Source organism: Athene cunicularia (genome assembly GCF_003259725.1).
Source record: "Athene cunicularia isolate RWA chromosome 2 unlocalized genomic scaffold, athCun1 chr2_part1, whole genome shotgun sequence".
In the NCBI taxonomy this organism is placed as follows: domain Eukaryota; kingdom Metazoa; phylum Chordata; class Aves; order Strigiformes; family Strigidae; genus Athene; species Athene cunicularia.
The window spans coordinates 96,614,266-96,631,293 of record NW_020799095.1 but is presented as its reverse complement, the minus strand read 5'-3'; the positions used below and the strand labels follow the sequence as shown (position 1 = coordinate 96,631,293).

General features: G+C 37.0%; 2 protein-coding genes across 2 annotated transcripts in view; one reads left to right on the top strand and one right to left on the bottom strand.

Annotated features, from left to right (window-relative positions):
* Positions 1–330: 330 nt before the first annotated feature.
* Positions 331–6,327, bottom strand: FAM210A (family with sequence similarity 210 member A). Its single transcript, XM_026843504.1, has 4 exons — positions 5,891–6,327; positions 4,185–4,657; positions 1,940–2,051; positions 331–687 (listed from the first exon to the last, which is right to left on the bottom strand). Exons 2-4 carry the CDS (start codon positions 4,631–4,633, stop codon positions 421–423), a joined length of 828 nt encoding a protein of 275 aa, XP_026699305.1. The 5' UTR covers positions 4,634–4,657; positions 5,891–6,327; the 3' UTR covers positions 331–420.
* Positions 6,328–16,774: 10,447 nt separating this feature from the next.
* The window catches only part of RNMT (RNA guanine-7 methyltransferase), a 23,177-nt gene continuing 22,923 nt past the window's right edge, over positions 16,775–17,028 (top strand). Inside the window, exon 1 of the mRNA XM_026842169.1 lies at positions 16,775–16,968. The gene's annotated coding sequence lies outside the window, so the exon portion shown is untranslated. The remainder of the gene's footprint in view (positions 16,969–17,028) is intronic.

The window sequence follows — 17,028 nt, the reverse complement described above, 5'->3', positions numbered from 1 at the left end:
TGAAAACCACAATACGTTGCTTTTCCCAGTAGACAAATGTTAATTTCATATAATGGAAGAGTCAGTCTAATGGAATAATGGCTGTGCAGTATGTTGGAAGAATAAAGTAGTGGCTTTTGGAAGAAACCATCTTCATTTTGGCAGGGGCCGAGGGTAAGACGGAAGAGTATCCGTCAACACTATTACCAATGGACACACAAACTTCTGAGATTCTCTTTTCCTTCTGTAAATTCAAATTTTGTCACAACCCCACCCCCAAGGAACTTTAATCTTGGTGAATATACAGGACTTTTAAATCCACTGAGCAATTGTAGTCTCTAGATTGGGAGGGGTTGAAAAAACCTCAGAAGTGCACTTTGTATATCCTGCCTCAGAAAGGGTTAAAGTGCAAGTTTGATATATCAAAAAATTAAGCATTTCTTAGTCCTTTATCTTTTTAAATGAAACTTTATCTTTGGTTTCCTGTATCTTCTCCGTAATTTTATCCTTTGTCTCTTCCATCTTCTCTGTAATTTTATCCTTTGTTTCCTCCATCTTCTCCGTAATTTTATCCTTTGTTTCCTCCATCCTATCTTGCAGATATTCCTTTACTGGTGGTGGTGTGGACATGTAGCCATTCTTACGTAGATATTTAACAGTGATGGACGTTCCTCCCAAAGTCACAGTGTATCTGGCCGGAGTTGCAATCTTAAAAGACACAGGAGAATACACCACATTAATAAAACAGGACAATATAATCTAGCAAAAGATATTTTCAATATTGAGAATTTTTTTTGGCCAGTGTCAGATACTAAAAAGATCATCTGTTTATAAGGAAATAAGCCAATTTACAGTGCAACGCCCAGAAATGTATATCTTTTACTTGAAGTATCCTTTTAACAAAACCAGCACAGGCATTAGACTTCAATTTAAAAAAACCTCCCCGTGCAGCTTGTGGGATGAATATTAAGCAACTCATATCAGAGAGTATGTGAACACTGAGCCATATAAGCAAAGAGGAAATACAAGATATGCTTTAAACTCTAAAATTCACAAGAGTATAGACATCTTTCAGTATAAAACTAGGACCTGCACATAAAAAAACTAGAGCTAAGAGAGACCTTAGGAGGTCAGCTAGTCCAAGACACAACAAACCAGGTTTGTTATTCTAGACAGACTAACCTGTTCTTTCAGAACTTCAAAGATGAAGCCTGCACAATCTTCCCTTTTCAACCTATTTCAGGGTGCTTCCACATCTTGAAAGTTTCTTCCAACACTACCCGATCTCCCAGCTATAATAAAATCTTTATACTTAACCACATTTATTTATTGGTCTTTTAGGCACAGGATTAATTGGCAAGAGTAGCACTTCCACATTTTGTTTGGAAAAATAACCCCTTTAAATAACAGCTAAGAAGCACATCATATCTGGAAACAAAACAGGTAAGTGGCATTCAAAGTGAATACAGTACTTAGATGGACTGTGCATATAAAGCAGTAAAAAGAGACCCACACCTGAATGTAAGTAACAGATTCAAATGGACAATGAAAGTACTTGACAGTGATAGAGACTAAGATAGGAAGACAAATTAGTGAATCCTGTAGGATAAAAATAACCGTACTTTTATCTGGAAATCATGAGGTGTTTAGACTTTACCTCTTTATCCCTGTTAATTATGTCAGGGATACAGAGGAATAACTTAACTGTAATTAAATCTCTGAGGGCAGACAACAGTTCTGCAGCAAATAAGTTATTTCAGAAATACAGATAGACTCCTTAAAGGAACACAGAGCCCCTATCAACTTGCATATGACTTTTTACTACAAAAATGAATGCTCAAGTATGTGCAACTATCAAAGAAAGAAAACAGCATTAATTCTTTCAGCTATAAACAAATAAACCCTGTTTGGTTCACCAGGCAAGATCTAGAGCTTATTTACAAACTATAATTATACTTACTTTATACAATGCATATGCAGTTAGTGCATTTCCACTCTGGGAATTTTTCAGGATGTTTACTATGCTGTCTGGTAAGCCAATCAACTCTAGGAACGGAACAACATTCACTCCTCTGTAACAGAGAAAACAATTGGCAACTAAATTGGAATTTGAAACCTGAACAGTGATTTACAGTACCATTTTTGTTCTTTATTATACAAACTCTTTAATTTGATAGCAAAGTAGTTTTTCATCTAAGCAAAGTACTCACAGGATTTGTATTTCTGCACATATAGGCAAATTAATGTTTTTTTCAGCATTCCAAGAGGTGACCCGTTTATATTATCTCTGTTGGGCTGAGTAGCTACTAACTTACCTGTGTTCTAGTTTATTATGTTTGGAGGCAAGTAGATGAATGGTGGTAAGACAGCTACTCAGGCTCCGGTTGTGCAGGTTCAACTTCATGTTCTCGTTTCCCTAAAACAACTACTTTTAAAAATTTCAGACTAATCTGCAGCATGCCCAGAAGCATCAGTACTTCAGTGTCCTCCATTCACTTTAAATATATCAAACAAATGGAATGTGGCAAAAGAAAAGTAAGCAACATATTATATTCAGGGGTTTGTGCCCATGTTGTTCTACTTTACCAATATAAGGTGCCAGGATGGGTGGAGGGAGCTCCTATCACAATTTCTTTCTATTTGAAAACCAGGGAAGCTAACATCAGCACCAAAGAAAAAAAAACAAAGTGCCCATCTTCACATTACAGTAGAACACTACATGCAGTTATAGAAGACCCAACTTTCCAATATTTAGAGATGTTATATTAGTAGTATACTTATTGATTTCTACCTAATATTTTAAGCATTCTTCTGTACATGTGATTATTTCAGTATTGGGAAAAATAACAGGCAGTAATTTACCATGTTACTAGAACCTACAATCTGAACACCTATCCCCAAAGTAGAAAATGTAGACCTAGTAAGATCTGAAAGACAGCATTAACTGTTATTTCATAAACTACCATTTTTAGTCCTATATCACAAGCAGTCATTCTGAAAGTCATTTTTCCACTTCAAGGGGCTGCTGCTCCTGTGGCATGACAAACTGAAGCTTTGTTAGAATTAGTTTCTAGTAAAATATTTCAGTTGTTTTCATCTGACAAATACCTATTTTAGCAGCTAACTTAAGTGTTTCAAGAAAAGTAATCTTCACTCAATCTGTAATGTCTGGAGTAAGCATCGACTTGAATTTGTCTAAAGTAAAATATTTTTATAACTCAAGACCTTTATTCCTCTGACATGAGCTAAATTTAGAATGACATTTGGATCTATAGCTCCTAGAAAGGGCAATTATGCCAGCTGGTTAGAGTAACTAAAACAAACAAACGTGCGGTAAGTCATTCTGGTGTCAAAGCCCCATTCTTGCCACCATGAACTGTCATTGTGTCATGCTATTACTAAATATACAACACTAGCAATCCAGAGATAATAATTTACTCGTATTTAGCAAACGATTTGCAGATAGATCTTAATCTTTTAGATCCATAAACCTCTTTCATCTGAACTAACAGCTCCTAGCTGATATAGTAGCTTCTTTCTAATAAATGCCATTATCTGGCACATGCTATAGCTGAAAGAAACTAAAATTAGAATACTTAATTTAACTTTTTTTTAGCCACACAGATATATAATTTCCAATTAAAAGATCTGGTCTACAGTAGCAATGTTCAGTGGAAGGCAGGAAAGACAATAAACAGAAATTAAAAAAGATACACATGGCTTGTGAGGAGCTCAGAGGTAAACAGTATCGAAGTCCAGTGATGAGGGAGGACTGGGGATGAAGCAGGGGGAAGTGATGAAATATCCCTCAAGTCCACTGGCAAAAATCAACAGGTCTATAAAGATGTCACCTAGCAATTAATTATCAGGATTTCAAATCCCTCTCTCTACCTTGAAATTATGAGTAACCTCTCACAATGTTGTTTACATTCATGAATATTTTGGGGAGATGAGCATTCCTCCAAATGTTAGCAATATATCTTATAACACAGTTATTGCTGTGTACCATGGTATGTATGAATCATGAATTCATGAATCCTATATAATTTGGATAATCTTATGCTTCAGATAAAAATATAGCCTCATTTCCCTGTTACGTAGAGGCACTTTTTAACATGTAATAGTAATTTATATGTCCTTTCACTTGTGAAAGTCACTCTCAGTTCAACAACAGTATTGGGCACTGCAACAAACTATCAACTTACTTCATGGCTGCATAGTAAAAGGATCCAAACCATACAGTGGAAGTCAGAAGATGCACTGGAATCATGACTTTTCCATACTGTTTAAAAGTTTTCTTGAATCTCTGAACAAGACTAATTGATTTGTCTTGTAATGGATCAGGATCTGAAGAATCTGACTCTACAGGGCTCTGCTTGTGTGTATCAGTGGCTGAAGTCAAAGGATTTCTCTCTTCTGGTACTTTGTGAGGAGCGTCTGCTGGCTGTGATGAAAAAGCACTTTTCTTTGAGGCAAAGTGTGCTGCACCTGCATGAAGACATCGTTTAGGAGGGTCCACTGCCAAAATCACTTTGCATTCAACATTACACAATGCTGATTGTCCTTTTAAGCACTGAAAGATACTAGTGCGAGGAAACCCCAAACATGTCCCATGTGCCACTTGAGATGCAGTATGTAATAGACTCCGCTGCATTTTGATGAAGTGTAGCTGAGGTTTCTATAGAGAGGAAACAAGAAAAGAGTGAACAAATTGCATTTCAATAATCTGATTTGTTTGCTCCAATGCCACTTGAAATTCTCAAAATTTAATTGCTATTTTTCTACTTTAAATGGTTTTCCTTATCTTGCTTTGCAGAAATTACTACCTTCTAGAATTAAGCAAATAATTTTAGATATCACTTTAGCATTCTGAACTAAAACGGACTCTTTACTTAACACGCTGTGTTCCTCACAGCTAAAATGCTCATTCTATTCTCTAAAAACCTTTTAAAATGTTTAGTGCTATCTACTGCCTTTATCTGCATAATCTGGTACAGTTATTGAAAAGTTACCCTTGAAATGTCATTTCCAGTAGCAACTGATAGTTTGAGTGATACTTTGAGCCTACATAAATGTAGCATGAACTTACTGAAGTGCAATTAAAATTAATTTTTGGTGTCAATACATTTTTAGTTTTGGTATAATTTTTCATGTACTATCTTGAACGAAAAGTTCATATAGTAAAAACTCCAATGATAACAATTATTAATAATCAATAACCTTAATAGTAACAAACTCAGAACTAACAGCCTGCCAGTATACATCTGCTAGGAGGGATGGTATTGTTGAACGTCACGTGTTAACAGGAGCAAAACTGAACTGCCATTTCCAAAATATTACAATGCAAAGAATATTTTAAAACTGTTGTTAACCCAGTTAACTTTATGATTTTTAATACTTAAGTTACTCAAGTTACTCCTGAAAGTTCAAAAGAACCAGAGAGATTCCCCACAAAAGAAGTTAGGAATTTTGCTTAGCATGTATAGTGATCAAGAAGTCATTTATTTCTGAAAAAAAAGCATTCTTTGAACTAGTGAATTAAATACTAATGTCTTTCCTTTATACAATGACTGCAAGTTACAGAACTATTTTTGATTCCCTCCAAAAAGTGCCACTAATTGAGTTTATGTAACAAATGACAGTTAAGTCAGTTATATTACAACTTCCAAATTTTTCTGATGCCTTTATGTTTTTTATTATCATAATAATTCTTGATCCAAACGAGAAATCATTCAAGTTTAATTGAAACTTGACTGTCACCCTCATGTCTGCTTCCCCTTCCCTATATCTACCTTAGATATATTTCCGTCAGGTGTTTTGGTAGTAAATTTGTCTAGGTTGCTGAAAATGCTTCATCGTCAATACTTCATAACACAAGCTGAAGTTTAAAAAAAGAAGCGACCATACATACCCTTTATTACTTTCCAGATATGCAACACAAAAAGTATAATTACAGGGTTTGGATCTTCAAAGAGTCACAACTCTTCCACTAGTTAGACACCTTTCAAATATATGTCTTAAACATATTGATGACTCTGCTAAAGTAGGGGGGAAAAAAAAAAAAAAAAAAGAAAGAAGCATTTAGAGAAACAACCATCACAGCAAACTAATATTAGCAAGATTTTTGGTCAGCCTAAAACCTTGCTTTCTGAAGAAGCTACTGGTGTAAATTCTCTGGATACTGGCACACTAATGGGAGACTTTCTGTGTTACTTAGAAGTTCCTCAGCTGTGAATTACTGTTTGCTTCCAAGAGAGAAAAGTTTCATAACCCAAATGCATCTGTTGCAACATTGCTGCCTATATATTTTCTAAGTATTTTTATGTCATTATTGTGCTTGAATTAATTGCAATTACTAGAATTACAGTGTTTGATGTGGGGAAAAGATTGGAGGAATGATTTCAAACTCCCTGACAACCTCTACCTTGCATGTGAAGCACAGACACCTGCTTTTGTTGAACTCATAGTAACAGGAGGTATTGCATCAACAAGGGAATACGGGACTCTCATGTCTATGTAAGCAAGCAGTTACTCACTCCTGCCGAGTTATGAACTCAGTGGGAGCCAAGAATTGCTGCTGCTTACAGAGCAGTAGATCAGCTACAGGTACTGCCTCTCAACAAGTCAGTCCTCTGTAAGAATTCACTGGACATAGCAACTGCTTGTAGCATCTCTAGTTTTATGAGAAACAGAGATTCTTGCTGACTTCTTAGATCCAAATGCAATTGCAAAAAGTAGTGAAAACACTCAGCAAAACTCAAGTGTTAAGATGGCAATCTGTCATATGCCAGCTACCTTACTGATTTATTGAAATAACAACAACAAACTGGAAGACAACAACTACATTGCTTGCACACTCCTTTCCTGAGGGATAACACTCTCCACAGAGGACTGTTTTTCCCTCTCACTAAATGTACACAACACTGAGCATCTGCTCTAAGTAGATTTTCACAGTATCCAGCCAACAGACTCAGCAAAGGATATGTATCCTTCCACAGAAATTTGGGAGCTCTTGAGCCAGACTTCTGCTGTTCATCTGTTTTCAGTGGATGGTACCCTATTGAAAAATACCTATTTCAAACAAGCTTTGAAGATTGCCACTACACAGCATGGGGGAAACCATGCTTAGCACTCTGATTTTGGTTCATTAATGTTACTAACGGGACTCTGCATTCCAACAGCCTTGGAAGGAGACCATTCTGTACAGAAGCAAGATGAAATTGAAAAAGTATTTCTGTATTTTCCCATTCTATAGAGAGTATATATACTAGCATTTCTCAGAACACTGTTGTAGGTTTTGCTGTCCAGCACCTACTAACAGCACAAAAGTAACATGGTACCACACCTCTGATTCATTGCAAAGGCCCCAAAACATTGGGGTAGGAAATGGCTTCTGGGGGTGAGAGTTTTCCTTGACCTGAAGAAGCAACAGCTCGCTACTGTGTTCAACATGCATCAGTCAGTAGCTAACAGAGCAGTGATTAGTAAATGAGTTTCAAGGCCTCTGCTCACAGAATTAAGTGCACCATGTAAGACAAAAATAGAATGTCTTTGATTGCTTTAAAGAAGGGGAACTACCAGGCCCACTGATAAAACTTGCCATGCCTGGTTGTCCCTATATCCCCCGATAGACTTGGAACTCATTAACTAAAGGGTTTTTCTCCATGGTGGCAAGGTGCTGACTGGTCGAAGCAAAGGTTTTATAACCATCTAGGGTAGATCCTGAAAAGGTCCTGAGCACTGTAAGCACAGATGATAGTATGGTTCTAGCTGTGAGACAGCTTACTTTTTGCTTCTCCACTTTAAAAAAAGCTTTTTGCTAGATGCTTAGGTATGATAGTGCTTATATTTGTGAGTATAAACCATTTTTTTTCAAAACAAGGGTGGCATTTTCCCAATGATGCTACTGTGTTTCATAGGTATGTGCTTTATTTTACTTATCTAAATGAACAAAGGAGAGACTTTTAAAGTATCAGTAAATTGAGGATTATGCTACTATCCAGCAGCACTACAAGACTAAACGAGGCAAGTATTACAATGGTTACAGCAGGATGTAGGAAAGGCAAATGAATGACAGATTAAAATAGCATACACTTTGTAAATTAATTTTAAAGAAATTAATATTGTTAAGGGGGTGATGCGTGCAGCTGCTCAATTGTAATATTTTAATTACTTGGCTCAACATTGCAAACAAATCTTAAAACAGGACAGACAACTCAAAGTACACAATAAATGTGGTTGGAGGTCCAAAGAAATACAAACCTGTAGTTGTTTCATCCCTCTAAAGTACCAGATGAATACAGAGAAATCTGCCCTTTAAGATGCAGTTAGCGAAAGGAAGTTCCTAGTACCCTGTGCACTCAGACAGGAGAAAGTGCATGTCTGAGGATTTGAGATATGATTTTATTCTCCAAGTATAATATTTAAAGAAATTGATGGAGTTATGCAAGCCATACAATTGCCCCTGTAACTTCAGGTTGTTAAAACCACTCAGATTCTAAGGAAGTCAGGAAAGTAACCTACATGTTATCCACAATTGCACCTAGTGACTTTCCAAAAGTTGTTTCTTCATTTTAAAGTATTTTTTTCATGCCATTGGCACGATGCTTCAAAGGTACAAAAAAGGACAGAATCTAGATGCTTCAGATACCAAGGTGGAAAAGCAGCTCGTCTGTGGCATGAGAATTTTGTGGGGGGTGGGGGTCAGAAGGCATTTTAAAGCATCTTAAGTTTCTACATTAGCTTTCTCTTAAAAATGCCACAATAAAACAAACAAAAAAGAGAGAGATGTCTGAGGACAAACATTGCTGTTCTCTGCTGTAATAATCCCATGTAGTCAGTGACCGAACACATACCAGTAGGACAAACTATGAAACAATATACAAACACTTTCAGGATGAGGTCTCCTCCTCAGTGCTGTCATATTCTGGCTAACTATTTAGTAGTATCTCCAGCAGGCTGTAAACTGAGCTGAAGAGATCTTGACTGTTCAGGACATACTCCTGGTCAGACATTCATTTAGTTCCTGAAGGCACGTCTGTCTCATGGCAAGCTGTTAAACAAGCCCTCTGATGTAAAGGGAGTGCTCTAGTGGCCTCTTGAGGAAGAGTGTAGAGCTTCCCATTTCAGTGTGATGGGTTTTATTTAGCAAACTTTCGTTATAATTGAGATCAGCTTTGGCACAGACCTGATGTACTGCAGGAGCACCTTATCTCTTGCATTTGCTCTGCTAAACCTTTCCCTTCCAGTGATTACTAGGAAGTAGAGATTAGACTTACTTTTGTTCCTGAGGACAACAAAAGTTCAGGTTCTTTTAACATCAGAGTTGGTCTCTGTATCTACCACAAATTCATGGTTTTAGATGTGTGCTAACATTTTTTGCAAAGAAAACCAACAGGCGATCATTGTAAAACACAGAAGTAACAAGCCAGGCCAAAATAGGTACAGCAAAGGCTGCTGTGGATATCTCCTGTTGGAGGAAAGAGGAATCATACCAGAGATGCTGTCAGATGAAACTTTCATCAGGATAACTTGTATAAAAAGTTACCCTGTTAGTTATGTTTAAGCTACCAGAAAAATTAAAAGACAAGAATGAGGGTGGATATAAGATGGCAAAAACTTTAGTGTAAGTTCTTCTACAAAAGAGGTCAGAAAGCCTCTGAGGGAACTGTGGGTATAGTATATGTAGACTACATTGTTTTATTTTCTTAGTTCTACCAGAAGCACTCTGGACACAATATGTAAATATGGATGAATATAAAGCACTTTTACATGTTCTGTTACCATTTAAAAAAAAAAGAACATTAATTATACCACAGGAAAGTTCCTAATGAAAATCCATGAGCATTTTTTACTCCCAAGGCACCTTTCTATGAAACCAGAGAATTAATCTGCATTTTTGCCATTTTTAGTGTAAAATCAAGAAAACTTTGATAACTGTTGTATATACAGAAGAATTTTGAAAGGACACAAACCAAGGTTTCAGAAATCCTTTCCAGCTCACCTTTCAGACTGCATAAAAAAAGAAAATGTACATAGATCTCATCCAAACAGCTCGCTTTAATGAAAAATCCCACTGTACTGCTTGTATTTTTATTAAACATAATTTATTAAAAAAAATAATCAAAGCTTGGTTTCAGATTGAACTTGTTATTTTCAAGAATTTATTGACAGTATATTAAAAAAATCATCTTGCCAAGCTAATAAATCAAAACAAGAAAAATACAACTGAACAGAAAACATATATGGGCTGCCTAAAAAACTGGGAATACATTTTAAGATCATTGTAATAATAGTGCAATACATGCAAAGCATCATTGTTTTTCCTAAACTCGATGTAAAATATAAGTATAAACCTCTTAGTAACTGCAATGGTTCAGCATATGATGCAGTCACTATCCATGGATGAGAAAAGGGCAGTGTATAGGGTCTTTTTATTCTTTGTATTAGTATTTTTAGAGAGCAATAACAAGCATTTAGAATTTGTATTTTGACCTTTACTACTTTTGCAGTGTTCCCAATGCAATCTGTTATTCATTCTAAACTAAGAAACTTGGTTATAATTTGAAGTTTGGGCATCACTAGCTCTCTAATCTTGTCTACCATTTAGGGCCGCCTAAAAAAAACCAACACATTTTAAGTTACAAGGAGGAATGCAAAATAAGTCATGGTGAAATTTATTAAAACCTTGGTAAAAAAATCATGATGTTAAAACAAACGAAGCTCTTGTAGACAAACTACCCTAAAACATTAGCCCCATCCCACCTCCATCATGTCTAGTCTCATATAATATCTTCACTTAATAAATGCTGTAATTTTAAAATTGATCCTAATACAGAGGTTCAATACTCATAAGTGGAGACAAACCAACAATTTTTTTACCCTTATTTTATTTAAACTACTCTGGTTCATGCTAAAACAAACTTAGAGAAACCTAGAAAACAGAATGAGCCCCCATAGGGTTTTTACACTGCAATCGTCACTACTACAATTTTCTGATACTTAAGTATGAGAGCACAACAAAAAGTATTCTTGCAGATGTTGATAGAGTTTGAACATTGGATTTAGAAGGAAAATAAAGCAGAAACACCTAATGCAATGCCCATGTGTTGAGTTATAGATCTGGAATGCTACAAAGGAGGTTTAACAGCTGATCTGCATCCGATCAATGACAGTGGTATCCCCATTTTCCTTTACGTTGGAAGGCATTAGATCTTAAGCTTGCACACAGATAAGCATTATATAAAAGTGTAGATGTTTTCTCCTTAATTCCTCAATAAAAAAGTATCACAATCATTTGTAGTGCTTTGTGCTCTTCAGAACTATGTTTTTAATAACTGGTGCTCATCCATCATTTAACTTTGTTTTCCTGCTTTGCAGTACTGTACAGCTACGCTATGTTCCTTCATTCAGAAGTTTAATTCTGCCCTCTACTGAATTTTTACATAAGTACACCTCTTACACTAATACTACAAAAGGTCTTTACTCTCCACAATTCCTTCTAAGTGTAAATTTGCTGGATCATCTTCTATGTTATTTCCAGAGCCCCCAAAAATAACAGGCACATGTCAAAGGAAGGGGAAAAAAACCTGCCTTTTAAAGTGCTATCTGATTTGATTTTTGTCCATTTGTCACTCTATAGACACGTTTGCAATAAGCAAGTTGAAGTTATGCTTTTAAACATTAAGCTTAAAACCAAGCATAATCACCTATGCTAAAAAGCCCTTTGTTAGTTCAAAGCAGGTACTGTACTCACCTGCTTATTATTTTGCCCTTCTGCACATTACCTTTCACTTTTAGCTAATGATCAAAATAGTATCTAATTCTCTCTCCTTTCTATTCCACTATGTAATAACTTTTCCAAACAACCCCCAATAGCCTTTTTTGTCATTGTATCTCCCAATGTATCATCAGTTTGCTCCCCTCAAAACACTTGTGTTTTTCTGTCAACTTTTCAACCAGAGGGCCCTTTAACATGGAAGTGTGTGTGGTGTGTGTGTGTGTATGTGGTGGTGCTGTGGGAAGTTTCTACTAAATAACTAAAAAGGGCTGCAAAAGATAATTCACATAAGCAAGTCTCCTGTCAGCAGTATCTTGCATATAGCTTTGAACTCCTTCAGAAAAAAAACCCCATGACTTAACTGGTGAGGGGTTAAATGGTAAAACACAAATAAATACACAGATCCATTTTCTAAGATTGTCTGAAATATTGTTTGAAAATCTCTTAGGAGTTCTCAATAGTTTGTTTGGTCAATTCCTTGCCTCTTTCAACTTCCACTGAGCATAACAAGAGTTCTTGACTCTACATTTTAACATATATTGGAAGGCATTAGAAACATGACTATTAGCTCTATGTTCAGATATTTATTTTATGAAGTTCTGCTACCTCTCTTTAGAGTGCAGAGCTGCAGTGAACATCTCTTTTCACTAACAGAGCCATTAACAGCAGTCAATAGATTGCAGACAAAACTGAACTCCATCTTGCTCAAGACTTTCTGCTATTCATAATTTGGATTCTAGTATCCAAGCTCATTTGTTAATTCATTTTCTTTCTGGTCACTCAGGACTTCACTGACATACAAAATTTAGATTATAACATTTACTTTAAACAGCTCTTGGAGTTATAATAAAATATTTATTCCTGAAAGGTCTAATAAAACAACTGGAGACACACTGCAGATACTGTGGCTTTCACTAAAACAAATGGTGCTAATCCAAATAAAGTTCAGCGTGTTTGACCAAACCACAGAGTAAGAGCTTGGGTATTTAAATACTTTCTCCTGACTACTTATAAAAGTAATTTATTAGGAATACGCTTAAACTCAGATCTTGGCGTCAACTTTGTACAGCCTTCTGCCTCATCTTGCACTGTGACTACCAAAATGGTTTCTTTACTAGCCTTGATAAAAAAGATTTTTGCCACCTTGGATCTTCACAGGTCGTCTCATTGTTCTGTGTCTCTTCCCTCCAGTATTGACTGTAATAACATTTTAAATGCAACTTATACTATGTAGCAATTTTACAAAACACTTAAAACAACAACTCCCACCAAGTAACAAGTCTTTAACACATCAACTGGGCCCAAAGTGCTTCAAAAAACATGCTCAAGGAAAACCCCTGAGGCCTTACAATTAGAAGCAAAGTAGGAAGAAATGAAAGGCAACCCCAAACTGGAAAAAAACCCACAGCTTCAATAAGAACAGAATTCACAGTGGAAGCCATTAGGTTCAAGGTTTTTTTTTTTTTCCTTTAACTCTCTCACCACATTTATTTCACATTTTCAAACACTGAAAAGCTGTCATTTTTCCCGGCAAAAAATACAGAACGTTCATCTTTCACTAGAATTAGTGTTGGCAGACATTCACTTCCAGTATAAATCTTTTCTAAATATTCAAAGTAAGTGTTGAATTCTCTGTTGTGAATTCAAACTTGTCCATATGGGGAAATATGTGTAGTATCAATCAGAATATCTTGAAAAATTACGTGTGAAGAGGCTGATCATAACATTTACAGAATACACACATGCTCAAAACCACACTCTTCATCTAATTTTTAGTAAATGCTATTCCCCACATCTCTACAAATGAATGCAAACTGTTCTTACGAAAGAAGAATTTTTATTAAGGTCTTGACACCCAAGTGGATAAACTTTCTTGCCCATTATTCAATTAATGCCTTACACAGCATCTTTTGCATAGAGGACATGATTGCTAATGTTGCCAACCATGCAAACAACAAAATGACACCATCCACAAGTTTTTGAAAGAGCATCAGACTCACATAGCTGTTTCTTTACATCAGAAGGAACTCTGATGGGACTTCAGTAATAGTGCTCCCACTCAGTCTGAAATAGCGGATTTACTACATTACTGTAGATTTACTACATTGTTGTATTCAGATTGAGATTCAGATTGCTGTGACTGCAACACTGCAACCTTTGAAAGCACACTGCATTCGATGAGATGTATCAACAAGGCCCAAGGCTTGCGTTTCAGCACAGAAACATCCCTCTGTCAGAAAGTACTGTTCTATGGCCTGAAGCAGCAGGGAGCAAAAGATGCCATCTAATTTTAAAATCAGCAAAATCAACTTTTATATCCACAAAATATTAAAAGCAAATATTTAACTGACTGACACATATTGGGGCTAAGCACTACCATTATTACAGCTAAAAGGTAAGTGCCCTCACATTCTATTCAAGTCTTCCACCAGCCATGTTTGGAAGAGACAGAAATGCTGTAAAGCCACTCACATATTTTTATTCGGAAACCAAAAAAATCCATCCCTTTGAAAAAACTACTGCTGAGTTTTATAATTTGTTCATGAGCACCAGACTGTATTAACCCCCACTCCCTTCCCTTATCCCACTCTGCAAGGACCGACTACACAAGTTCTAGAGAGCTGCAGGGGATCATCTGCTACAACATTCTACAAAGCCACAACCACAGCCACACAACTTCTTGTTTTGTTTATATAAGAACTGTTACAACATAGTCAAGGTCAGTTTTTGGACAAGATCAAATAGTAGATCCATGGAATTAAAATTTAGAGCCTGGCTAAGTGGAACTTTCATTTTCTGATGTGCACAGAATGAGACCTAGTTCTACCATTCAGATGTCTTTGTTTAGAAGGAGCAGTGCCATGTCTGGAAACAACAAAAAAAATGTTCACTTTTTGCTGACTCATACAACAGGTAGCTAGTTTGAAGATAATGCAGGGACAACTGTCTGATGAAAGGCACTAGGATAGAAAGGATTTGAGCTGTTTAGAGGAAAGCCAAGAGTTCACGAGAACACAGATCATTGCTATTTGCACTGCCTAGACACCAACCCAGGTAAAGTCCTATTGTACAATCCCAGTGCCTTAAAAGAGAAAGTGCCTGAACTGCTTACTAAAACAGATGAGAAAGGTGTGAGGACTGACATAACTAAGTACACCAATCTGGGCTACTAACACCTGGTTAAACCATAGTTTTGCTGAGTTTGAAGTGATACATTCTTGACTTATGAACAAAGTATGCTGGACTTAATACACCTGTGGGGGTTAATCGCTTCAAAGCCAACTGAATTTAGAAAAGGTATCATTACAATAGATCATAAAGATTTTTTAAATGAATAATAACTTTCTACACTTACTGTAAGTTTATTAAAACAGCAGGGACATGAAGAATAATCTGTGGGTTTTAGAGGTATCATGATCCTAGACTTAAAAATTAAGAAAAAGTCCTGTAAGTTTAGCAGTAGTCAGCTTCAACTATCTAGGTTCACAGTCTATCAACACCAACAAGAACTATGTTGAATCTTTTTCCCAGTTTGCAAAACTAACTGATTGCAAGGAATGCTATGGATTCAACTAACAGTTCTACATTTTAAAAATCGCTGCTCTTCCTGCTTTTGTCATCGAATTTGTTGTGGCCTTATCTTCAAGGTCACTCAGAACTCCCTACAGATCCAGAAATGTGTCAAGATGCAAACTGAGGGCTGTTATCTAACAGGACATCAAGAATTCCCTGAATTGCAAAAACACACTTCAGTTTCTTAGTGTTGCCTATAAGTACATACACAGAGCTAGGTCAGTTGATCTATAGAAAAGATCATCTACAGCAGGAGAATTACACAGATCCTCTTAGAAAACAAAACCAGATCAAACTTTTTCTTATCAGCTGCTATAGTCTGTGAAGTAGATCTGTAAGCAGTCATGCTAGACAAATCTTTAAGCTCTGACATTCCTTACATGCTTTTTAACAGTCTGAATTTGCCTGCTTGGTTTTTGCCAAGTGCACACCACCTGATATCCACGTACCTAAATCATCAAATTATTTTTTTCCCCTCCCTAACAGAAACACTTCTCAAGCTGCAAGTGCAATTCAATAATGCTGCCACACAGGCCAATCATACCCCTTTTACCTTAAACAGTCCTTGAACAGAAAAGGAGACAAACACCTGCTGTCAATCCCATAGGAGGAGATGAATGATGGGGACACATTATCCTCTGTGCATGCATTTCCCACACAGAGGCAGCTGCAACTCATATAAGCTAGTGGCACAGGTGGCAAGACATGTTCCAAATGAGGAATCTGTTCCCTATTTCTCTCTACAGTAGCAAAACCTTGGCAAATCATGTTACGCTTATACTTGTAACAGCAGTAATGCCTTGGGGTTTAGGTAAATTGAGGAACACTTTCAGTTCGAGAATCAGTTTTGGTAAGTAATTCTAGCATGCTTCATGGACTACTGTCCAAATGAACATTTTCTTTTAGGCCACCCTGTAGAAGGAGTTTCATTAATGGGCATAAATGAGGCTAAACACCTAGTTTGTAACACCTGACATTTGACTTAAAATCCTTAACAAAAACTCTTACGACTTCTAGATATCTCCCATGGTTAATTACCAGAAGCAGATTACTAATGAGAACCATAACTCTATGTAACTTTACCAAGAGAGTTGCGTCTCGTTCAGCCAGCCACTTCCTCCTATGGATTCAGAGGCCTCCAAAGCTAGTCTATACTAAATGTCAGAGAAAAAGTGCTGAAAACTCAAGTTGAGCAAGAAAACATAGTTTTGCCAGTGAAAGGTAAGAGGAGCCAAAAAAAAAAAAAAAAGTCAGATGTCTCAGTTTTGAGATTCTTCTACGGAGGGAAGCCAGCCCTTTGCTTGTATTTGTCACGTGCTACAACCGAGTCAACCAAAACCCGCGCAAAACATTTATTAGACTAAAAGACATTTGTACAGCCACTTTAAGGGCTCTAAAAAGTCCAGACATGCGCAGAACTAGTGTCTCAGGAGAGGCACACCCTAAGGAGCATAACTTAACTACGGCCCTTAAGCGATTACAACTCTTAGAGACTCGCGGCCGACATTTTTCACGCCAGAAAAAAACGGCCCCAGAGTTTGCGAAAGCAGCCAGGAGGAGGGCGCGGGGCTCCCAGCGGGCATTCCGCCCCGGGCGCCTCGGAGCCGACCGTCCTCACCGGCCACCAGCGGCCGCAGGTCAGTTAACCCAACCCCCGGGACTGCAAGACCAAAACCAGCCGCGGCTGGGGGCACCCC